Source organism: Lynx rufus, unplaced genomic scaffold (assembly GCF_022079265.1).
Source record: "Lynx rufus isolate CCGP_SWC_20201006 ecotype Redwood Valley unplaced genomic scaffold, mLynRuf1.p SCAF_31, whole genome shotgun sequence".
Taxonomy (NCBI): Eukaryota; Metazoa; Chordata; class Mammalia; order Carnivora; family Felidae; genus Lynx; species Lynx rufus.
In genome coordinates, this window is record NW_025814847.1 from 3,795,091 (window position 1) to 3,817,755 (window position 22,665).

Consider the following 22,665-nt stretch of genomic DNA (forward strand, 5'->3'; position numbering starts at 1 on the left):
TCCTATTTGGGGAGGGGGGAGTCTCTTCTCTTTCTTTTTTTTTTAATACTTTTATTTATTTTTGAGACAGAGAGAGACAGAGCATGAGCAGGGGAGGGGCAGAGAGAGAGGGAGACACAGAATCCAAAGCAGGCTCCAGGCTCTGAGCTGTCAGCACAGAGCCCGACGCAGGGCTCGAACTCACAGACTGTGAGATCATGACCTGAGCTGAAGTCGGACGCTCAACCGAGTGAGCCACCCAGGCGCCCCTCTTCTCTCAATTTCTAATGACTTATTCTACTACGCCTAGGTCTTTGTCCAAGCCTCCCAAGTGACATGAAACCAGCTTACTTCATCTATCTATGGCACCCACCCCGCCCCTCCATCGCAGGCCATCATCAGCTCACCTCCTGCAGCCGGAGTCCAAGGATGACCCAGCGGCATCCTCCTCGAGGCCAGTCCCCGTTTCGGTACCACTACATTTTGCAATGGATTACCTGTCTTCGTTGCCTTGTTGGACAGTAAATCCCCCGAGACTGACTCTTCTGTGAGATGTATCCCCAAGTGCTTTGTCCAGCACTTTGTACCCGGTGAGCCCTTATTGTGAACATGTGAACTAACCAACCGTGGATGGGATGCATATGCCCAGGTTCCACCAGGTGTTTGCTGGGGATAAAGGAAAAAACATGCACAAGAACTTTGTTCCACAAGTCATTTACTGGATGGGGGCAGGCGATTTTGCAACAGATTACGGGGTAAGGCCGGGAGGGCAGAGTTCTTGCTTCCCCTCCCAGGAGCCAGATGTGTCATAGATGCTTGTAAATTTTCCAAAATAGCCATCTGTTGTCGGGCGAGCTGGGTCTGAAGCTGGAGATTGGCATACATACGTTCCAGAAGTCCCAGGCATTCCTTGGGCTTGGGGTCGATTCCTGAAGGGAGAGCAACAGAGGTGCAAGGGGCACAGAAGAGATCCTGTAATTGTACGAGGCAGGAAGGGCTCTAGCAGGATGATTGTCTAGTCTTTCCAGGCACAACTCGACCCACACACACCTTTGCTTGGCTGTCACCTTCTCAGGGCCGGGGGGGGGGGGGGGTGGCTACCTGGCTACCCTATTTTAATTTGCAGACAATCACAGGACTTTGTTAACCTTCTCCCTTGCCTTATTTTTTCCATAATATTTAGGATCATACAGCATATTTCGTAATTACTTATTTAATTGCTAAGTTCCCCTCTAGAATGTAAGCTCCGGGAAGGCAGGGGTTTTTGTCCTGATTTGCTCACTATTGTATCCCCAGCACCTGGTACATAAGTATTGAAAAAATATTTGATGGGTGAATGAAATGACCTGAGAGTGAGGCTTAACTCCCCTTTCAGCCTCCTTCTCTTGCCTGACACAGCATCTCATCAGTAGTGACCTGCGGTCCTCCTGTGGTATCACTTCCACCAGCCTTGCTGCATTGGCCCAGTTTTTTCTAATGTCTTCAACTATGTTACATGCAGTCAGCTCCTAGGTAACCTTGGTGGTTATTTACCTACTGTTCATGTATTTAGTGGTCTTGACTTCTTTGCTAAACTCTGAGGTCCTCAAAAATTGGCGTCATGACTGTCTAGTGCCCGGGTAGGCTCCCCACAGGTACCCTAAGTACCCACCAACCTCCCCCATGGGAGGATGAATACAACTGAAATTCAAGAAACAGGGGCACCTGGGTGGCTCAGTCGGTTGAGTGTCTGACTTTGGCTCAGGTCATGATCTCATGGTTTGTGGGTTCGAGCCCCGCGTCGGGCTCTGTGCTGACAGCTCGGAGCCTGGAGCCTGCTTGGGATTCTGTGTCTCCCCCTCTCTCTGCCCCTCCCCTTCTTGTGTATGTGCTCTCTCTCTCTCTGTCTCTCAAAAATAAATAAACATTAAAAAAAAAAAAAAAAGAGAGAGACAGAAACTGAGCTAATAACTACCATTTCCTTCCCTGGCCCCTTTTGAACTAACATTCCTAGCAAGCAATAAAATTTTCCTCTCGGTCCTCCCTAGCCCTAGTAAAGGTGCCCGTATGCAAGGAAACCACACAACTTGTAGAATCTGGAAGAAAATGACACCAGTAGACAAGCTACCGGCGAAAAACCCAGAAGTGGCTTGAGCCAGAGCTGGCACCAGATCCAGGGGAGAAGGCTCGGGCCCCTTCCTCCGTGCAACCCCTCCCGCACTGAGCCCACTTGGGAAGCCTGGCCTGCATCCTTACCTGAGGGCAGCTTTGCTGTCCGGACGTTCAGGAATGTGGCCAGTGGGGAACTTGCTTGAAGATTAATAAAGCTAGGGGAGGGTTTGGCTCGACAAAGAGGCACAGCATTACTTTCCTCTTTGGCTGAAACAAAATCAGAGGGAACTAATCAGAGCTATTTCCAACAAGGGATGGCCTTTCTAGCTAGATCCCTGCAGTTGGTCTATGAACACAAGTGCCGAGGCCCTGCCCTGAAGAGCTCTGGAGAAAGTTAGGTGAGACAAACAAAAAAGAAACCACAGTGGACTAAGGGAAGGCAAGCAGGGATGGGTTCAGCTAAAATCTAGTTTGCTTCCATTTGACAAGTTCTCATGGCCCCGTGCTGCACGCTTACTAGTGTGCTAGGCGACAGGGCATCACGAGATACCTAACACACGGTTTCTCGGGTACTTACTACCTCGCTGGGAGACAACCGGGGCACTGATGAAATGTGACATAACCACCGAAGGACGTAAACAATGCGTCCGACAGTCTGGGTGAAAATGAGGCCTTTCATCTCGTGGCTATACCAAGTGTGTGATTGATGTCGAAATGGATGTTTCTGGAAAAGTGCAAGAGCTCAGTAGGAGCACTGTAGTCAGAGAAAACTCCAGGCAGGTAGAGGATGCTTATTGGACCTTGAACACAGGATGCTTTCGGTGAGTGGAAAAAGTGTTTCGAATGGGAAAAAAGAGGGCAGGAGCGCAGGAGCACACGGTGGGCCACAGAAGACCCTTCACAATAGCGAATCTGAGACTTTAGGCTTTCTCTTGAGTATGACAATGCCATTGAGCCTTTTAGGATTAGAAAATTGTATAAAAACTGTATCTTATTAATGCATAGGTATTAAAATGGGCTGGACGTGAAAGAAGTTTCTGAATGGGAACATAAATAAATCAGCTTTGGCAAAAACAGTTAAGTTAAAAGGAAAAATTGATTTGTAGGGAGAAGGTAATGAGTTCTATACAGACGTACGTTATCTTTGTCTAGTGAGCAACACTTCCTCTGGGAAACTATTCTTTCCCCAGACCCCAGGCCACACAGGTGGGACCACAGCAGGCCCTGTTCCCCAATGGAAAACGGTGTGACCCAATCCAGGCCAACCACGGTATCTCATCCTCCGTGGCAACTGTGATTGATCCCAGGGGTAAGTGCAATGGGCAAGCTGGGCCAGGCTCATTCTCTGGGGTCGACATATGGATTCTGTAGTCAAAGAAGCTTGCTTTCTTGTGATTTGCTACGCTGGGAAAATGCAAAGCTGGGGCAGATGAGAGCTACCGAATTCGGCTGGCATGCCGTAAGGAGCAGATACAAGCAAGACAGGAGAAAAGAGTACAGGAGGGAGGTGGATGGACGGACACTGCTAGGCACAGAATTCCGCAGTTCGGTCCCTGAGGCTCTGGCTTTTACAGGCCTTCTTCCTATTCTGTGACCATCTCGACACCCCTCCCAACTGCACGAGCCTCTGAATTTCCTTTTTTACTCAAGGGAGTCTGAGTTGGGTCCCATCCGACTAACACAACCCACACTGTGGACACACAGTCCAGACAGAAATGCCTAGAGAAACAGTCGGAGGTGGCACCGAGCTCAGGTGAAAGGTTAAACTGCCAAGCTAGCCACAAAGCGGTGATAAAGAAGCTGCAAAACTAAATTAGCTCTCCAAAGTAAAAGACCGAGAGGGAAAACTGGGCGCTGGGGAGCCCCTCCTCGGCAGTTTGGAAGATGAGAAGGAAACGGCAAAGCAGAGAACCGACAGGCAGAGGCGAGCGGCCAGCCCTCCAAAGGAGCCCAGGATTCACTGCCAGACTGAGGTCAAAAAGGACAGAAAAAGTTCACCCACTCGCTCATTTATACTTACGAGACAGCCGAGTGCCTGTGAAGAGTCCACCGCTGACACCACAGCAAGCTAAACACACACGTGCTCGCGACCCTCACGCAACTGACGGTGTTGCAGTGTAGACAGTCACTAAGTGATCGAGCACGCACCTTATCGCATCCCGTAAGTGCTAGAAGAGCGCCTAACCTATAACCTCGTCTGTGCAGCTGGGGAACGTGTTCCCCAGAAGCGATCCTGTCTCGGCTGGGATCGAAAGGATGAGGGTACGGGGACCTCTTCATGGACAACAGGCCTGGGGGCAGAGGTGTGGCAAGTAGGTCGTATGAAGGAAGATGGATTCTTGTCCTGAACTCTGACTGCGACAGAGCAATGGCCTGCTAAGGGGAAGAGGTAGTCACACATGTGGGGGCCGGGCCGAGGCTTTCTATTTGGAAGCTCACTGAGCCTATCGAAATTGAAATCTGTTTTATTCCCGATTCCTCCTGGCAAGGGAAATCGGGGTTTGTTTTTGTTTTTGATGCTGGGTTTGTGGATTTTCCAAGCCCCACTGAAGGTCCTCCTTCTCTTCCTTTTTGTTTTAAGAGAAGTAAAAATATGCAACAATGAATTCGTGTGTCATCTCATGCAGGGGCCATGCTAGTCTCTGTATCATTCCAGCTTTAGTGTGTGTGCTGCCTGAAGAGCACGGCCCTCCACTTCCTTTTCCCTTGGTCTCCTCAGCCCTTTGACGGCTCATGCAGAACGGTAAGGAGACAGAAGCTGAAATTCAGGTCTCAAAATTATTCTCACCACGGGGCACCTGGTGGCTCAGTCGGGTTAAATGTCTGACTTCGGCTCAGGTCACGAGCTCATGGTTGTGAGTTAGAGCCCCGCGTCGGGCTTGTCAGCACAGTGCCCATTTCCGATCCTTTGTCCTCCTCTCTCTCTGCCTGCCCCCTGCTCATGCTCTCAAAAATGAGTAAACATTAAAAAAAATAGTTTAGGGGTGCCTGGGTGGCTCAGTCGGTTAAGCATCTGACTCTTGACTTTGGCTCAGGTGTTGATTTCACAGTTCATGGGTTTGAGCCCCACATCGGGCTCTGCATTGACAGTGCAGAGCCTGCTTGGGATTCTCTCTCCTCTCTCTCTCTCTCAAAATAAATAAATAAAAACTAAAAAAAAAAAATTATTCTCACCATTGGAAAAATATAACTTCAGCTTCCATGCAAATACACTTCCCAATAATTCAGGCCCTTCCTAGGTATATGAGGACAAATTTTCTACCAGGCTGTGAGGTTTGGAGAGTACTTACACTCCATACCACAGGAACCAGATTTCTGACTACACAGTAACGGAGAATGAGGTTGGGGAGCAGTAAAAGGGAGCAGAACATAGAAAATCATAGTAAAAAGTGTTTACCTACATTGTGTTGTTCTCACAATGACCCTAAGAAATAGGTAGCGTTAGCCACATTTTATTTGAGAAAACCTAAGTTAGGAAATTTGCTTAACATCCCACAACTAGCCGTGTGGCAGTGCTGGGGTTAAATCCAGGCCCGTGGGCTCAAAGTCGTGCTCTTCACCAATGCACAACATACTGTGTGAAAAGAGCTGGTCCATTACATGTAAGCTATGACGTGGTAGGCCTCTCGGATGGAGTCATCTACTCCACTCCCAGCCAAGTGGATGGGCTCTGGAGTCAGATGGCCCCAGGCCATTTCCCTGGCCACTGGTTGGACCGTCCCACTTAAACAGAGTATCTGTTGACTCTAGTTAACACGATGTCTCCTGGGATCCCTGCACTTCAAGTCCTGTTCTAAGTATTAAGAGGGGAAACAAAGGAAGAATAATGTATTCATTCAGCATACAGTCACTGAGCATCTATCATCTAACAGACCCAGTTCTCGGTACTGGGAACACAGCAATGTTCCCACTTATTTTTTATGCAAGCTCAACTCTGAACATGGGGCTCGAACTCACGACCCTGAGACGGAGAGTCACATGCTCCACCGACTGAGCCAGCCGGGCACCGTCCCAGCAATGTTTCCATTTGATGGGCAAGTGCAGGACAGATACAAATCTTTTCCAATTAACCGAGAAAAAGGAAAAAACAAAACCAAACCATACATACAACTAGAATCACTTCCCAAACTTCTGAGTAATTTAGGAGGTCTGCTGTTTAAGGGAAGGGGAGCAGGGCCTCCGACACACACCTTTTCTGTTAGGGTGATTAGCACGCTGCTCCATCTGAACAGGTGTGGCGCCTGGGGAAGAATCATAGCGTTACATGATCAACAACCCATGCTGTTACTATTGACGGCACGTCTCCGGCTGTTCCAGTTTGGGGAGGAAGAAGTGTGAAAAATGTATGGTTCCATTTCACGGCCAAACATAAGCGCTGGGGTTACAGGTCCCTTCAGTAGTGTGGAAATCAGTTCTATTATTATCACTGCTTCCTTTTTTTTTTTTTTTTCTGGACAAAATACTAATTTAACCTTACCCAGACCTTAAAAGAGTCCCGCACTAGCGGGCGACTCCTGTCTGCGTCCTCTCCACGGTCTCCTTCGGCAGCATCAGCCCCTATCCTGTCCTAGGAGGCAGGTTGGAAACCTGACTCCCATCACGTCTAAAGAGCCACCGTGGCCTAGACGGAGGGCGGGGACAGAAGTCGCAAGGCTCCACGGGGAACCCCTGGGACCACGCTTTGGGTGCGAGACCCGGAAGCCGCAGCCTGCCTCAGTAGAAAGCACCTGCGTGAGAAGGGAGAGGGCACGCTCGGCCAGGAGCCCAGGGGCAGCGAAGCACGACTCGCAGTGCGCCCCAAGGAGGGCTCGGCCAGCCGGCCAGCTCCTGGGACCAAGCTCCCGAGTCGGCCCGCGCCGCTATTCCTCCCGCAGCTCAGGCTGGAAAGGGTGGAGACGGTCACGCTTCTCCTGACCTTCGCGGCCCCAGAAGACGCGAGGCGCCGGCCAGCTCAGCGACCTCACCCTCTCTGTTACTCGAACGCCTCCCACCCGGCACCCACCCGTGTAGTTGATACACATGCGCAGTGGCGCGCCGGCCAACCGCCCCGGCCTCCGCGCTTGCGCCGACGTGCGCGCCGCACGCGGCCGGGAGCGGCCTCTCTACTGCGCAAGCGCCGGCGCCCTCCCATTTCCAACATCGCGCGCTCTCTATCTAGCTTGCCTTGCCGTTCCTGCGTAGGGAGCGGGGCTAAGAATGTCGATTGGCCAGTTTTGGTGCCGGTCACTGAGCTGGGTGCGGTGATTGGCGGCGACCCGGAGGGTAGCGGGTTGAGGTGTAAGCCCTGAGGAGGCAGCGTTCGCTGGGCTTCTCTCTGGTTCTCTCTCTCCAGAAGGTTCTGCCGGTTCCCGCAGCTGTGGGTACCCGGCTCCGCATCGCGCCGCCATGATGGGCCATCGTCCGGTGCTCGTGCTCAGTGAGTTGGGGGGAAGCCGAGGCAGGGGCCCCCTTTTCGCCCCTTCCCTCCACACTTGGCCGTGTTGCCCCAGCCCAGCCCCGTCCTGGTCGGCCGCGGAGGCTTCCAGCCCTCGTCGCTTTCGAAAGCCCCTTCTGCCTCTTTTCTCCGTGCGCCTGAGCCCTTCCCTTGCCCCCGCCGAGCCCCTGGTGTGCGGGGACGCGGCGCCGCCCCGCCCCCTCCTCGCGTGGCTTCAGGGTGCGGAGGAGCAGTTTTTCCGTTTGGCCGGTCGCGGAGCGGTGTGTCCTCGGCCGACGGGGTGGATCGTGGCGCTTCCGTCTTTAGTACCGGGGTTGACAGTGTTCCCTGGAGGATTGGGAGGGTTCAGTGGCCCAAGTAGGTAAGCTGCTGAGACGGGGGCCTGGCGGACAGCCAGTGGGGTCCTTGGTCGCTTTTCAGAAGCAGCCCTCCAGGATTTCCCTTGAGCGACCCCGGTTGGTGAAGCAGCCCCATTCCCTCGCTGGCCTGGCTTAGATGCAGCGAGCCCCTCCGTGTCCCCCGCGTGGTGGTCTTTCCCACGGAGTTGCCCCTGGTTTCTGGCTAAGGAGTACCACCTCCCTTGTCCTCCCCTGGCTTGTTTCCGTTTTAACTTCTGGACCCCATGTGCGAGCCCGCCCTGGGCGCCTTTCTCCCTCCCTTACCATTTTCTGTATACGAAATGCAGTGAAAAGCGATTTGATCCATTTTCTTCATACCTGGGAAATAACTATTACCAAAAAAAAAAAAAAAAAAAGATGCACTTAAGGGAGAAAAGGCGCCGTTCCTTCTGATGAGTCTGTCAGAACAGCGGGTGCAGGATTTGAGTTACCACTGCCCGACACAGGAATCTAAATTCCGAGGGTTGTGAGTGTAGACTTGGTGGGACTGCATTGAAAACTTTGCCGATTTAAATTGTACGGAGTGTGTGATTCAGAGAGAGGAGCGGAATAAGCATCGTGTCGGTTTGGTTATAGCCACTGGCTGGTCTCACCGAGAGGCCCCCAGGGGTGAGTTGTGCACTGTGAAACCCTTTTTAGGTCTGCATTAATCCCTGGCACTGGTTGGATGTAACCCATTAGGCCGCGTGTTAAAATACGTGGTCGGCTCTGACCGAGCATTGTTATGATGTCCAAGCATGGAGTGACCGTATCTGGAGAATGGAGACCCTCCGAGAGGATATTCTCACTGCACGGCACGCTGTGGGGGCGCTGGCAGTAATTCCGCTGGGACTGCCTCCTGTGATTCCCCCTGTCCGAGTAGGAAAATAGGAGCCCAGACTCCCTCCTGGGATATTTTTTTTGAGGGTCACCAGCCCTCTGAGCATCTGTAGATCCTCTTTCCAGACAGAACTGCAGTATCTCCCATTTTCTCGTATAATCTCTGCGAGTTCACCATTCCACCGAGGCCCATTCATGGATCTCAGGTTATGGGTCCTTGCTGTAAATAGGTGAATGTTTGATTAGTGGGAAAGTGATGACCAGGGATCGTCATGGGTCGTATGTGTATCAAGTTGACGTAAAGAAATAGCTGTAAGTACATGTACTTTTTTGTGTTAACAGTTTTTTAAGGCATATTGGTATATAATAAGCTACACATATTTGGAGTGTACAATTTGATGAGGTTTGAAGGTATGTTACCTCTGTGAGGTGTGTGTGTGTGTGTGTGTGTGTGTGTGTGTGTGTGTGTGGTTTACTTTCAAAGGTCAGGGGATAAATAGTATCTATACAACGGGCCACTCCTGGTCTATTGCATTTTATTTTCTCTATTCTAGGCCAGAACACAAAGCGTGAATCTGGAAGAAAAGTTCAATCTGGAAACATCAATGCCGCCAAGGTAGGATATCTTTATTTAAAATCTCTACACCCAGGGGCGCCTGGGTGGCTTAGTTGGTTAAGCGGACAACTTCAGCTCAGGCCATGATCTTGCGGTTCGTGAGTTCACGCCCCGAGTCAGGCTCTGTGCTAACAGCTCAGAGCCTGGAACCTGCTTCAGATTCTGTGTCTCCCTCTTTCTCTGCCCCTCTGCTGCTCACGCTGTCTCTCAAAAATAAATAAATGTTACAAATTTAGGGGCGCCTGGGTGGCTCAGTCGGTTAAGCGTCTGACTTCAGCTCAGGTCACAATCTCACAGTCCGTGAGTTCGAGCCCCGCGTCGGGCTCTGGGCTGATGGCCCGGAGCCTGGAGCCTGGTTCCGATTCTGTGTCTCCCTCTCTCTCTCTGCTCCTCCCCCGTTCATGCTCTCTCTGTGCCTCAAAAATAAATAAACGTTAAAAAAAAATTTTTTTTTTTAATGTTACAAATTTAAAGAAAAAAACATCTCCACACCCAATGTGGGGCTCAAACTCATGACCCCGAGATCAAGAGTCTCATGCTCTTCTGACTGAGCCAACCAGGCACCCCTAAAGTAGCTTATCTTTTAAGTAGTTTAGAGTATTATTTTGTCTCTAGCTGCCTTCCTTAGGATTTCTGTACCTATTCGCAAATAGGCAGAGGAAATGTTGACTTCCCTTTCTTTCAGTACATATCTCTGATGGTGGTAGGTGGAAGGAAGCCCTTCCTCAATGAGGCAGACCTAACAGTCTTCCCATATTCACTTGTGCATAATTCTGTTACCGTGTATAAGTTTTAGAGTCTTTTTGTGTTTGTCTCGCATGCTAGACTGAGTTACTTGAGGGGAAGGACCGTGTTCCCATTTGTATTCCTAGTGCCCCCTGTAGAGCCTGGTTAGGTAGTCAGTAAATATCTTGGGATGAAGGAACGCAACAACCCTAGACCTGAGTCAGTGGCGTGGAGGCCAACATCGTGGAAAGAAGTACTCACGGGTAGACTTCCAGTTACCTGAGCTACTGAGAAACTGAAACTCTGGAAGGCACGTCCCCCTCTTTTCCTGGGAAAAATTATTTCTGTATACACCACGCTGAAGTCATTCCTTAAGGGGAGAGACAGCAGAATGGAGCCACACGGTGCCCTGTGTCTAATGTGGTTATCAGCCTGGCTTTAGAGGGTTAAACACTGGCTCTGCAGGTTCCTCGTGTCCCTTCTCACACATGCGTTTGCACCGTCTCCTGATTGGTGGTTGCATGTTTTATGTTTTCCTTTCGACAGACCATTGCAGATATCATCCGAACATGTCTGGGACCCAAATCCATGATGAAGGTAGGCCTCTCGTTGAAACTTTGTGACTACAGATTTTCCTTTTCCGTAATCTGGAACACTTAGGTAAAACTTTTGCTTTTCTCCTAGATGCTTTTGGACCCAATGGGAGGCATTGTGATGACCAATGATGGCAATGCCATCCTTCGAGAGGTTTGACTTTTCGTTTTGCTTTCTGATAATTTTATAAGGGGCCCATAAGTCATATATACACGATGATTAGTTTCTTAGGGCTGGTATAACAAGTTACCACAAAGCGGGTGTCCGTAAAGAACAGAAATTTGTTCTCTCGTAAACTGGAGACTAGAAGTCCAAAATCAACTTGTCATCGGGGCCCTACTCCTTCTGAAGGCTCTCGGGAAGAATCTTTGCTGCTCCTGGCATCTGGTGGTTGACCACAACCCCTGACATTCCTTGGCTCGCTAGACTCTTGTCTCCTCAGTTGTTACATGCCATTGTCCTCTGTGTCTCTTGTTATAAGGACACTGGTGGTCGGATATAGGACCTATTTTCATATCCTGTATGATCTAATCTTAACTTGATTATATTTGCAAAGACCCAGTTTCAAAAACATTTACGTTCACAGTTTTGGAGGGTAGGACCAACACATCCTTTTGGAAAACAATCCAGCCACAACAGTGGTGCTCCCGGTAAATAAGCTGAAAGAATACCACTCCGTGTCTTCAAGAAACTTTAATAGCCAAGCTGGCAAATGCGTTTTTCCCCAAAAAGAAGGGGACTTGGGAAGAGGATTTACTTAGATATTTTGGGGGCCACTTTTAATCTTTCAAGCTGTAGTAGATAAAGGATAAGGGAGGAGGCATGGGAGTAAGAAGCCCGAGAGGACCAAGCACAGTGGGTTAAGAGGTCTTTGAGTCGTGTTGATTCAGTGGTAACCTACATTTTTATTTTAAGATTCAAGTCCAGCATCCAGCAGCCAAATCCATGATTGAAATCAGCCGGACACAGGATGAAGAGGTGGGAGATGGGACCACGTCAGTGATTATTCTTGGTAAGAGGAGAACAGAAGGTTCATAAGGAAAGTTGGAGTGAAACATGAAGATTTTTGCCCAGAATAGTATTTGTGTCCTATTTTAAGGAAACTGGTACCAATCCACTGGTTATAAATATTTAAATAATTTGTTGCTAATTTTCTATGTGTTTTCTCCAGTTGAGTGTAAAACATTCATCATAGTATAGGATGAACTGTAGATATCTGCTTGAACAAGATACAAAGCAGGTTCTTGTCATTCACGGTAGGTTGTATTCTATAAAGTCACCACAGACACTGAATTAGCAAATGCCATTACTCCTGGGGGAAACACAGGTTAGGCTGCTGTGAGCCTCTGTTCAGATACTCTTCAATTGATAAATAAATATATCTTGTTATATGAGGTTTTTTGTGTTATTCATTTGTCTTTTTTTAATATATATATTTTTTAACGTTAGTTATTTACTTTTGGGAGAGGGAGACAGCACAAGCAGTGGAGGGGCAGAGAGAGGGAGACACAGAATCCGAAGCAGGCTCCGGGCTCTGAGCTATCAGCACAGAGCCCCATGTGGGACTCAAACCCACAAGCCATGAGATCGTGACTTGAGCCAAAGTCAGATGCTTAACCGACTGAGCCACCCAGGAGCCCCTGTTTTATTCGCTTATTTTTCAAGTAATCTCCACCCCCAGCATGGGGCTGGAATTCACGACCCCGAGATCAGCACTTGCATGCACAATCAGCTGAGCTGTCCAGGTGCCTCCTTTCTGTTTGTTTTAAAGACACCTTATGTGGTACGTGTTGCTGATTCCTTACCGTTGAATTCACAGCAAATAGCATTATTAACTCCGGCCAGAATGGAGCTTGTCTAATGTGTTTAGAAAACTGGTGACAGCCTTTCTGTGCTTAGGAAAACTAGGCTATACTTCAGTGCCATACCTAGGGGTCATTTTAAACAGTGAAGTCACCAACAAAATGTGTAAAAATGTGAAATTAAATATACCACATAAAGTATGAGAGCTGAAACAAGGCATAGCGTTGCCTTGGTTGACCTCAATCTGAAAATTAATGAGTCAGGTGACAAAAATTTTTCACCTGTGCACCTGTGTGTGAGTGACCAGGAAAGTGCCCCAAGTGAGTGCTGATTTGCAGCTTGCGGGTAACATTGTAGCCAGTGGTTAGGTTGACAGATGCAGAACTTTGACAACACGTCTTGACCATACAAGTTGGTAATGGTCAATCTTCAACTTTCTATAGGATTGTAAAAGATCACTTCTGAAAACTTGATATGCTGCCTTTATTTGCCGTGAACACTTTACATTGATGGTAGAAGTTTCTGATAGAGGCGTTTTCGGGGCTCCCTGGGTGGCTGTCAGTTCAAGCATCCAACTCTTGATTGTGGCTCAGATCATGGTCTCAAGGTTCATGCATTTGGGCATGGGCTCCCAGTTGGGCTCTGTGCTGACAGCTTGGAATTCTCTTTTCTCCCTCTCTCCCCCTTTCTCTCTCTCTCCCCAAACAAATTTCAAGAAATTTTATAATACAGGCATTTGTTGTGTAAAATCTGATTGCAGCAACACATTGTCAGGAAATGAGAGCTATGTTAAGGGGTGCCAGTTTATACTGTTGGCCCACATGCCTAAAGATGGAGTCCATACAACAAAATTATTATAGGAACTTTTTAAAAAGTGACACTTTGAATTAGTTTTGGAATGTGTTGATGGAGATGGACTTGAGTCATCACCAGCTAAGCGCTTCAGACCCAATTCTTTTGAGGATTGAAAAGTACATGTGGCTGGTTCTGTGCTCTGAAGAAAAACTTGGAGGATGAAAGAGAGAGGACAGACGTGGTGGGATTCTGGGATTCTTTGGGTTGTTGAGGAGCACTAGATATCAGGCCAGATTTTCTAGCTAATAATCTTAGTTGAATCTCCTGGTGAGATTAGGCAGGTTAGGTATGTATTAATTTGTGTGTGTACGAAAAAGGAAAGACAAATTTTTTTTTTTAATTTTTTTTTTTTAAACGTTTATTTTTGAGACAGAGAGAGACAGAGCATGAACGGGGAAGGGGCAGAGAGAGAAGGAGACACAGAATCGGAAGCAGGCTCCAGGCTCTGAGCCATCAGCACAGAGCCCGACGCGGGGTTCGAACTCACGGACCGCGAGATCGTGACCTGAGCTGAAGTCGGACGCTTAACCGACTGAGCCACCCAGGGGGCCCAGAAAGACAAATTTTTAAGTAGGGCGACATTCCACAAATAATCTCTCATCCAGAGGATAAATTTTGTACAGTTTTATGGCTGTGTTTCTAGGTATGAGGAAACCTGTGTTTTTAGTACTAGCAGTTGGACTGTATCCTAGGTGTTTGGATGATGGTAAACAAGTCTGTTTTCCTTTATACATTTTTCCTTGTTTAGAGACTTTGAAACACAAGTGTTTCCTTTTGTTTAGAAAACTGGTGACAAATATTAGATCAAGAGAATAAAACAGCTTCAATCTTCGATCATTTGAAATGTGTCTGGCAAGGGTACTTTTCTTTATGAATCGCCTTGTAGAAAGTGTAAAGTTCGGCATGGTTATCAACAGCCAAGTGGCATGGCTTTTGGGAGAGTCTATTTAGGAAAAAAGGTATTTTTAGAAGCTTGACGAAGTTGCCTTGAAGTCTAGGTATTTGTAAGTAACCTCACGGCATCTGTGTCTTTTTCAGCGGGGGAGATGCTGTCTGTGGCCGAGCACTTCCTGGAGCAACAGATGCACCCGACGGTGGTGATCAGCGCTTACCGCAAGGCCCTGGACGACATGATCAGCACCCTCAAGAAAATCAGGTACTGAGGACACCAGCAGTGGACCATCAGACGTGGGAGGCCTGGAAGAGCCATCTCTTCTGAGGTGACGAAGGCAGGCCAGGCACGCCCCACGGTCGTTGGTTTGTGAGGGAGACACAGAGGAGAGCAAAACGAAGAGAGGATAAGGGAAGTAAATGTTTTAGAAAATGACAAAGGATACAGGGCAGACAGAAGGAGCTAGTTCAGTGCTTCAGGGTATCTTGTGGCTCCACGCCGTTTGCCTCTTTCCATGTTAGGCAATGCCACGGAAAATGTGTAGCAAAACCTACCCTTTCAGAATTGTAGCTGCTGGTGTGGGGAATAAACTGAAGAGTTAGATGAGTGTAATTATTCAGGACCGAATGTAAAAATGTCCCACCATCAAGTATGATTATAACTAATACCATAACTAGAGATCGCAGTCCGATCTGATCAAGTGCTGCCCTGGTGGCAGCCAGCAGTTTTCCATTCAGGTCACAAGGAGTGGGACTGGAAATGCTGTTAGAACCCCGTGTGGGAATCCAGGCACTTGCTGTCTGTGCAGAGCGCTGACAGGGTCACGAATGCGGTATAGAAACGCAGGCCTTCTAATGTCAGAGGATGTTAGGTCGTGACCGTGCAGAATGCAAAATGTCTTCCACGAAAAATTTGTGTTTAAAGAGGAAAAGCTGTGATCGACTCTCCTGTGGCTGGGTCGTTGGGTACGTAGGGATCAAGTAATTCGGTGAGCTTTGTGCCGTACTGCCTGTCGTGAGGATGAAAAAGCAGCGTACGGCAACGTGTGTGGCAGTCCGAGGGAATGCCGTGTTTGCCTTGAATTGTTTTTACGAAAGGAGCTGTGTAAGAATGTAGAGATGACCAAAGGGTGTATTGAGTTTGTGGAGCTGAGTTGCTAGAAAAGTTTTCCTTCTCATCAAGCAGTAATGGTCTGAATCCCTTAGATAATACTTGGGGAGCACTTGCTTCTCCTCTAAAACCCATAATGCAACTGTGCAACGATTGCAGTGTGTGAAAATTTGGGCAGGATGGCATCCAAGGCCTCTTACAGCTTCATTTTAGGGTTCTAAGTAGACTTCTGTACAAATTTACGATCTGGTGAGGGAAAACTAAACACACGAACACGGCACTATGGCACAGCATGAAGTAAGATGCTGGATAGAATAGGATGCAGATGTTCAGGTGGATAGTAACGACCGATGGTGTCAGATGAGCTCTCAGAATTTGCTGGTTGTGGGATAAGGCTTCAAAGACCAAATGTGTCTTGAGCCAAGTTAGACAAGGTGAGAGTATATTTGGTTGAAGCAGAAGGTAAAGAACAAATTATTTTCTGTAAACTCTGCAGGGTGGTCAGCCGTGGGAACCCATGACACAGGGATTTGAGACAGCTTCCAGGGACGGGTTAGTTCCGATCTTGCTGAAAGGCAGAGGGATGGACGGTTCCGACTCGAGGCCCGCTATGGTCCCCGAGCTGTAGATCGGGCACTTCCTTAAATATCCAGGGTCTCTGCTGAGCATAGCACCCGTTTTCTTTTCTCCAGTACCCCTGTTGACACCAATAACCGAGATATGATGCTGAACATCATCAACAGTTCTATTACTACCAAAGCAATCAGTCGATGGTCCTCTCTGGCTTGCAACATTGCCCTAGATGCTGTCAAAACTGTGCAGTTTGAGGAGAACGGTCGCAAGGAGATAGACATCAAGAAATACGCAAGGGTAGAAAAGGTAAACTCTTTCGATGTGTGTTTTTTTTAATGTTATTTTAGAGCGAGTAGGGGAGGGACAGAGAGAGGGCGAGACAGGATCTGAGCAGGCCCTGTGCTGACAAGCAGAGGGACGTTGTGGGGCTCAGACTCAACAGACCGTGAGGTCGTGACCTGAGCCAAAGTTGGAGGCGTAACTGAGCCTCCCAGGCGCCCTTCGATGTGTATTTAGAAGACAAGTTATTCCCTAGTAGGAGCCTTCCCACTTGTGGAGGAAATGTGTTTAAATCGGCACAAGATGTCATTGTAGTTAGAACAACACTTATTTGCTGCCTTGAAAACAGAAACTTGAGAGTCCCAGGGAGGTATTCCCAAAATAGTTCTGTTCCCTTCAGTGCTGTTCTGAACGAGGTTTCCAGGGACTAGAGAAGCGCTTAGTGGTGTCTCCTTGTTTGTGCCTTTACATATGTCTGACACTTGGTGGGGATGGGACACAAAGGCTCTGCACTGTCTAAGCTTCAGAAAGCCTTCTCTACTTCTTTAAGGTCCAAAAGTAGCATTAATAGTGTGGCCTGTAGATGGAGCCCCAAGCCTGGAAATTCTGTGGGAATCTCCTTCAGGAAGTAGGAGAGACCTGAAGCCCTTTATTTTTTTTTTTTTTATTTTTTTTTTTTCAACGTTTATTTATTTTTGGGACAGAGAGAGACAGAGCATGAACGGGGGAGGGGCAGAGAGAGAGGGAGACACAGAATCGGAAACAGGCTCCAGGCTCTGAGCCATCAGCCCAGAGCCAGACGCGGGGCTCGAACTCACGGACCGCGAGATCGTGACCTGGCTGAAGTCGGACGCTTAACCGACTGCGCCACCCAGGCGCCCCGACCTGAAGCCCTTTAAATCTTCGTCAGTCACTGGATTTCTTTTGAGTCTCAGCTGATCTTGAGAGTGGCTGTCATGGTCCGAGATTGGTATGCTTCCTAGAGGGGAAAAAATGTGATTGCAACCATATTTGTTGTTGAGGTTCAAGGAAGAAAGCGATGTTGGAAACCTAGAATAGTGGTCATTTGGAGAAGATAAATGTCTGGGAAGGGAGTTGAGAAATTGTCTCCTCCTGGTCATGGATGGAAGTGGATCTTTTTTGCTCAGATACCTGGGGGCATCATTGAAGACTCGTGTGTCTTACGGGGAGTCATGATTAACAAAGATGTGACCCATCCACGAATGCGGCGTTATATCAAGAACCCTCGCATTGTGCTGCTGGATTCCTCTCTGGAATACAAGAAAGGAGAAAGCCAGGTAAGGTTCCTGGTCTTTTTCCTTAAAGTCGGTGTAAGAATCTGACTGCTGATAGGGATAAGGGAAATAAAAGATACGTCTGTTACGTTGTAGACTCTGTCAGTTACTGACCTTTATGCGTGATCTCTGATTTTACAAGAACTTTTTTTTGTTGTTGTTGGTTTTGAGAGAATGAGAGTGCGTCCGTGTGAGCAGGGGGAGGAGCAGAGGGACAGAAAGAGAATCTTAAGCAGGTTCCATTCCCAGCACAGAGCCTGACAGGGCTCCGTCTCACAACCCTGAGATATGACCTGAGCTGAAACCAAGAGTCGGATGCTTAGCCCATTGAGCCATCCAGGCGCCCCTTTTATGAGAACTCTTGGACATAGTTAATATTGACCCCAGTTTTACAGATGAGGGATCTAAAGCTCAGAGAAGTTTGGGTAATTGTTTGGGGAATACAACTGGTATCGACCAAGTCAGTATTTGAACCCAGCTCTGTTGGCTTCATTTCCACACTACCACACCACCTTTCCCAGTACCTGAGTGGAATATAGAGTGGGAATTAATGTAGCTGGGAAACGCTAAAGAAGAATTTCCGGAGGGCAGGAGGGTCACAAGGCTCTATCCTCCTCGGATAGGATAAAAGTGATTGGAGCTTGTTAACACGAGAATTGGGAAGAAGATTTAGTTTATTGGTGGGAAGAATTAAGACCCAGAGTTACCATGCAGGGTAGATGTAATGTCGTACTGAGTGGTCAGAGACCTTAGGCCAAAATCTCCACTGATGGCCTTTGACTTTGAATCCTAGTTGAGGAGTACTTCAGTGAAGGAGTTCAGCTGGAGTTCTTGAGTTAAACTAGCTTACAGAGGCGTGGGCTCCTGGCTTCAGCAGGACTCTGACTCACTTCTGGGGTGCATGAGAGGACTCGGTAGAGGGGCCTGATACTGGGCACGTCTGAGATTTTAAGTCTGTGACTTTTCTTCACCACGCAGACGGACATTGAGATCACACGAGAGGAAGACTTCACCCGGATCCTCCAAATGGAAGAAGAGTACATCCAGCAGCTGTGTGAGGACATCATCCATCTGAAGCCCGATGTGGTCATCACAGAAAAGGGCATCTCGGGTAGGACTCTGTTCGTTTTTCCAACCTCTTATTGAGGTAGAAGAGGGTGGACAGGTTGGCAGAGACGGCAGGGTGAACGTGGTAGTTAGTGTGCATTGAGGATGCAGCCAGGTCGGAGCCCAGGAGTTCTGGCCTCCCTCTTGACCCCTCTGCTCTTGGGTTTACAGATTTAGCTCAGCACTACCTCATGCGGGCCAACATCACGGCAATCCGCAGGGTTCGGAAGACAGACAACAATCGCATTGCTAGGTGAGTAGGCCACGTAAAAATAAGATTCTTCCTTCCCGTGGGTTCGCCTTGTGTAGCTTTATGATGTCGTTGCTGTCTCTGAGAAAGTTTAGCGCCGGATACGGTCAGCCGTGTCAGTTACAGATGGAACCAACCTGGGTTTTACTGTGTGGTCCCTGAGAAATTCTCTAGTCTGGCAATTATCTACTGCAGGAATCTTTTTTATACTGCTGCTAACCAGTAGGGAACAGCTTATGCTTAGACACCTGTGGTCTCTACCTTGGGGTCCGTGACTGTCTGTCTAAACTAGCTCAGAATACAGCAGAAACATCAGTTTCCTTGAGGGGATCTTCAGCTGCTGTTAATGCAACTTAAGATTGTGGTTCCTACTTTTGCACTGGTGTCTGTGCTCACATATCATTCATTCTTAATTTATATTTTAAAGAGAGAGGTCTACCCCAATATCACCTACCCAATCCAAATCAAGTTTTATACTTCTGCTAACTCTGAAATGGCTCTGGGCACACATAGTTGACGACGTGCCCAGGAGTGGGTACATGTTAGGTATACTGAGAACTCACTTGTCTAAATTTTTTTTTTTTTTTTAATTTTTTTTTTTTCAACGTTTATTTATTTTTGGGACAGAGAGAGACAGAGCATGAATGGGGGAGGGGCAGAGAGAGAAGGAGACACAGAATCGGAAACAGGCTCCAGGCTCTGAGCCATCAGACCAGAGCCCGACGCGGGGCTCGAACTCACGGACCGCGAGATCGTGACCTGGCTGAAGTCGGACGCTTAACCGACTGCGCCACCCAGGCGCCCCGTCTAAATTTTATTATCACAAAATATACTTAAATTAAACTGCGTCTGGTTATAACAGTTGTCTTAGGTACATACGCTTTTATTTGTAAAGCCTCGTTAGTTTAAGGAAACTTTGCCTACATACGTTCGAAAACCAACTTGCTAGGCAGCCAAGACCTCTCTAGTTATGTAGCAGCGTTTCCAGCAATCCGTGTTTGGCCCTCTCCCCAGCCACAGACCCTAGGGACTAGGAAGATGAGTAAAAGTACCTGAAATCCCCTCCCCTTCCCATCTAATCACTAGAGCCTGCGGGGCCCGGATAGTCAGCCGGCCAGAGGAGCTGAGAGAAGAAGATGTTGGGACAGGAGCAGGCGTGTTGGAAATCAAGAAAATTGGAGATGAGTATTTTACATTCATCACTGAGTGCAAAGACCCCAAGGCCTGTACTATTCTCCTCCGTGGGGCCAGCAAAGAGATTCTCTCGGTGAGTCCGCCTTCGAGGTCATTCCGTTTCTTGAGAGATTCCTAGAAGGCCTGAAATTTTCCTGTTACCCTTTCATAGCTATTTAGTTTTTGACACGTGGCCAAAACTTTAACTTCTTTTAAAATTAAAGCAATTTTGGGGGCACCTGGCTGCTTAGTCGGTAGAGTGTGTGACTCTTGACCTTGGGTTCATGAGTTCAAGCCCCACTTTGGGTGTACAGATCATTTGTAAAATTAGTTAATTAAATTAAAAGTCTGTAAAGAGTGATAAAAATTATCTTAACCATTTTTAGGTGTATAGTTCAGTATACATTCACATTCTTGGGCAATAGATCTTCAGAACTTTGTCGTCTTGCAAAACTGCGACATTACATCCATTCAACAATGACTCATCATTTCTCCAGCCCCCAGCAACCACTGCTTCCTTGTTTATAAAAGATTGTTTTTCAGGGGTTTTTTTTTGTTTATTTATTTTTGAGAGAGAGAGAGAGACAAAGAGCATGAGCAGAGGAGGGGCAGAGAGAGAGGGAGACTCAGAATCCGAAGAAGTCTTCAGTCCCCGAGCCGTCAGCACAGAGCCTGACGCGGGGCTTGAACTCACAAACTGCAAGATCATGACCCGAGCCGAAGTCAGATGCTTAACCGACTGAGCCACCCAGGCGCCCACCCTGTAAAAGATTTTTTTAATGCTTATTTATTTTTGAGAGAGAGACAGAGCATGGGGGTGGGGGAGGGGCAGAGAGAGGGAGACACTGAATTGGAAGCAAGCTCCAGGCTCCGAGCTGTCAGCACAGAGCCCGACGCGGGGCTCGAACTCAGGAACTGGGAAATAATGACCTAAGCCGAAGTTGGACGCTTCACTGACTGAACCACCCGGGCGCTCCTCCTTAATTTTTAAGTTAAAATGACAATTCTCGCTTTTGTTCCTCAGGTTAAGTAACTTACCCGAAGGTACATGGCTAGTAACCGCACCACCACGCAGCCTCCCAGGGACACAGCTAGGGTGGCAGAACGGGGCCCCTGTGAGCGTAGTGGGCGTGGCCCAACATTGCCGAGACACGCCCACTTCTTGGCTCCCTTGCAGTTGTCATTCATGCGTTTTTCAAACCAGCGGCGGCTGCCCTGCCCACCAGGGGTTCCGAGGAACTTTCTTATCTGCCCTGCCTGTTAGTGGGAAGCCCTCCAGTGCCTCCGACGCATTCCTGAGTCCTCGCGCTTTCTACATGCTGTGTGTTCGCTCTCCGCAGGAAGTGGAGCGCAACCTCCAGGACGCCATGCAGGTGTGCCGCAACGTCCTCCTGGATCCCCAGCTGGTCCCCGGGGGCGGGGCCTCTGAGATGGCCGTGGCCCAGGCTTTGACAGAGAAGTCCAAGGCCATGACCGGTGTGGAGCAGTGGCCATACAGGGCTGTGGCCCAGGCCCTAGAGGTCATTCCTCGTACCCTCATCCAGAACTGTGGGGCCAGCACCATTCGTCTGCTTACCTCCCTTCGGGTGAGTCCCTCCCTGCTTTCTCCTGACGGGGTAGGGGCACCTGTCTGGCCCGAGAGGCTGGTTCACATCTGTCCACCGGCTTCTCCTGACCTCAGGCTCATTCCCTTAAAGTGTCCTCTCTCGGCGTTGGACTCGTTTGCCGTCATTGCCATTTCCGTTTGTCATTTCAGTCTTTTGGGTTTAGTGTTCGGTTGGTTTCGTTTTGTTTCGTTACGTAATGTTCCCTGCCAGCTCACTTGTTCCTGGTGTTTCCCCTTTAACTGGTGATGCTCCTTCCAACCACAGGCCAAGCACACCCAGGAGGGCTGTGAGACCTGGGGTGTGAACGGGGAGACCGGCACTCTGGTGGACATGAGGGAGCTGGGCATCTGGGAGCCCCTGGCTGTCAAGCTGCAGACCTACAAGACGGCAGTGGAGGTGAGGCGCCCTGAGACCTAGACTGCGCCGTTTCTTTGCAGAGAAGCAGAAGCCAGGGTGCTTGGTGCAGTCTGGAAGGGAGGGGTATAGTATGGAAGGCAGAGTATTCTCCAGAGATCAAGGAATTCGCCCCCTGCTTCGCCCATGCGGAAAGCAAGGTGACCTAGCATAAGCCGCATCCCCTCTGGAAAGGTGGATTTCAGATAAAATGCTAATTACGTAGGAGGAGCTAAGTGTTGCCTTTAGAAGAAAACAAGTGTCCCTCCGCTCTCTGCTGACCTCTGTGGCGCTGTGGTGTTTCTCCTAGACGGCAGTTCTGCTACTGCGGATTGATGACATCGTCTCCGGGCACAAGAAGAAGGGTGACGACCAGAGCCGGCAGGGCGGGGCCCCCGATGGCGGCCAGGAGTGAGTGGTGGGCAAGGCGGCCTCAACGCACAGAGCCAGCAGAGGCTCCCTCTTCCCTGAGCCAGACTGCCAGGGACACTGGATGTCTTTGTTTGGAGGGATCAGGTTGAGGGGCGGCCCCGGCCCCTTTCTGTCCCAGCTCGGCTCGCAAAAGGCGCTGACACGTAATTCCTCTCTATTGTAAGCTTTCCACTTAGTTTGCTTCCGATGATTAAATCTAAGTCATTTGAGATGATTGTTATGTGTTTTTCAACCTGGGT

The 22,665-nt window shown here is 48.8% G+C and overlaps 2 protein-coding genes, 1 long non-coding RNA gene and 1 pseudogene across 3 annotated transcripts; 1 reads left to right on the forward strand and 3 right to left on the reverse strand.

The window, feature by feature from the left end:
* Nucleotides 1-689: 689 nt before the first annotated feature.
* On the reverse strand, nt 690-6,534 carry TSACC (TSSK6 activating cochaperone). The gene is made up of 3 exons (XM_047092913.1): nt 6,261-6,534; nt 2,215-2,337; nt 690-908 (listed from the first exon to the last, which is right to left on the reverse strand). The coding sequence occupies exons 1-3, from the start codon at nt 6,292-6,294 to the stop codon at nt 691-693; spliced, it is 375 nt and encodes a 124-aa protein (XP_046948869.1). The 5' UTR covers nt 6,295-6,534; the 3' UTR covers nt 690.
* LOC124521926 (uncharacterized) lies at nt 4,658-4,755 on the reverse strand (annotated as a pseudogene).
* Nucleotides 6,535-7,360: 826 nt separating the features above from the next.
* Nucleotides 7,361-22,635, forward strand: CCT3 (chaperonin containing TCP1 subunit 3). The gene is made up of 14 exons (XM_047092847.1): nt 7,361-7,486; nt 9,276-9,337; nt 10,610-10,660; nt 10,748-10,810; nt 11,573-11,669; nt 14,354-14,471; nt 16,010-16,196; nt 17,318-17,467; nt 18,443-18,575; nt 18,743-18,824; nt 19,908-20,088; nt 21,335-21,580; nt 21,866-21,997; nt 22,305-22,635. Exons 1-14 carry the CDS (start codon nt 7,456-7,458, stop codon nt 22,407-22,409), a joined length of 1,638 nt encoding a protein of 545 aa, XP_046948803.1. The 5' UTR covers nt 7,361-7,455; the 3' UTR covers nt 22,410-22,635.
* On the reverse strand, nt 18,121-21,341 carry LOC124521762 (uncharacterized). The gene is made up of 2 exons (XR_006964599.1): nt 21,033-21,341; nt 18,121-18,902 (listed from the first exon to the last, which is right to left on the reverse strand). It is a non-coding gene; the product is annotated as an uncharacterized LOC124521762 (long non-coding RNA).
* Nucleotides 22,636-22,665: the final 30 nt, after the last annotated feature.

What these genes read in the sequence shown, in the direction of transcription:
- TSACC (XM_047092913.1), bottom strand. Translation starts at nt 6,294, where the DNA reads ATGGAGCAGCGTGCTAATCACCCTAACAGAAAAG. An exon ending in TAATCACCCTAACAGAAAAG is followed by an intron (nt 2,338 to 6,260) that starts GTGTGTGTCGGA and finishes ATTTTGTTTCAG; the next exon opens with CCAAAGAGGAAAGTAATGCT. An exon ending in GACAGCAAAGCTGCCCTCAG is followed by an intron (nt 909 to 2,214) that starts GTAAGGATGCAG and finishes CTCTCCCTTCAG; the next exon opens with GAATCGACCCCAAGCCCAAG.
- CCT3 (XM_047092847.1), top strand. Translation starts at nt 7,456, where the DNA reads ATGATGGGCCATCGTCCGGTGCTCGTGCTCA. An exon ending in GCAATGCCATCCTTCGAGAG is followed by an intron (nt 10,811 to 11,572) that starts GTTTGACTTTTC and finishes TTTTATTTTAAG; the next exon opens with ATTCAAGTCCAGCATCCAGC. An exon ending in CACAGAAAAGGGCATCTCGG is followed by an intron (nt 18,576 to 18,742) that starts GTAGGACTCTGT and finishes TTGGGTTTACAG; the next exon opens with ATTTAGCTCAGCACTACCTC.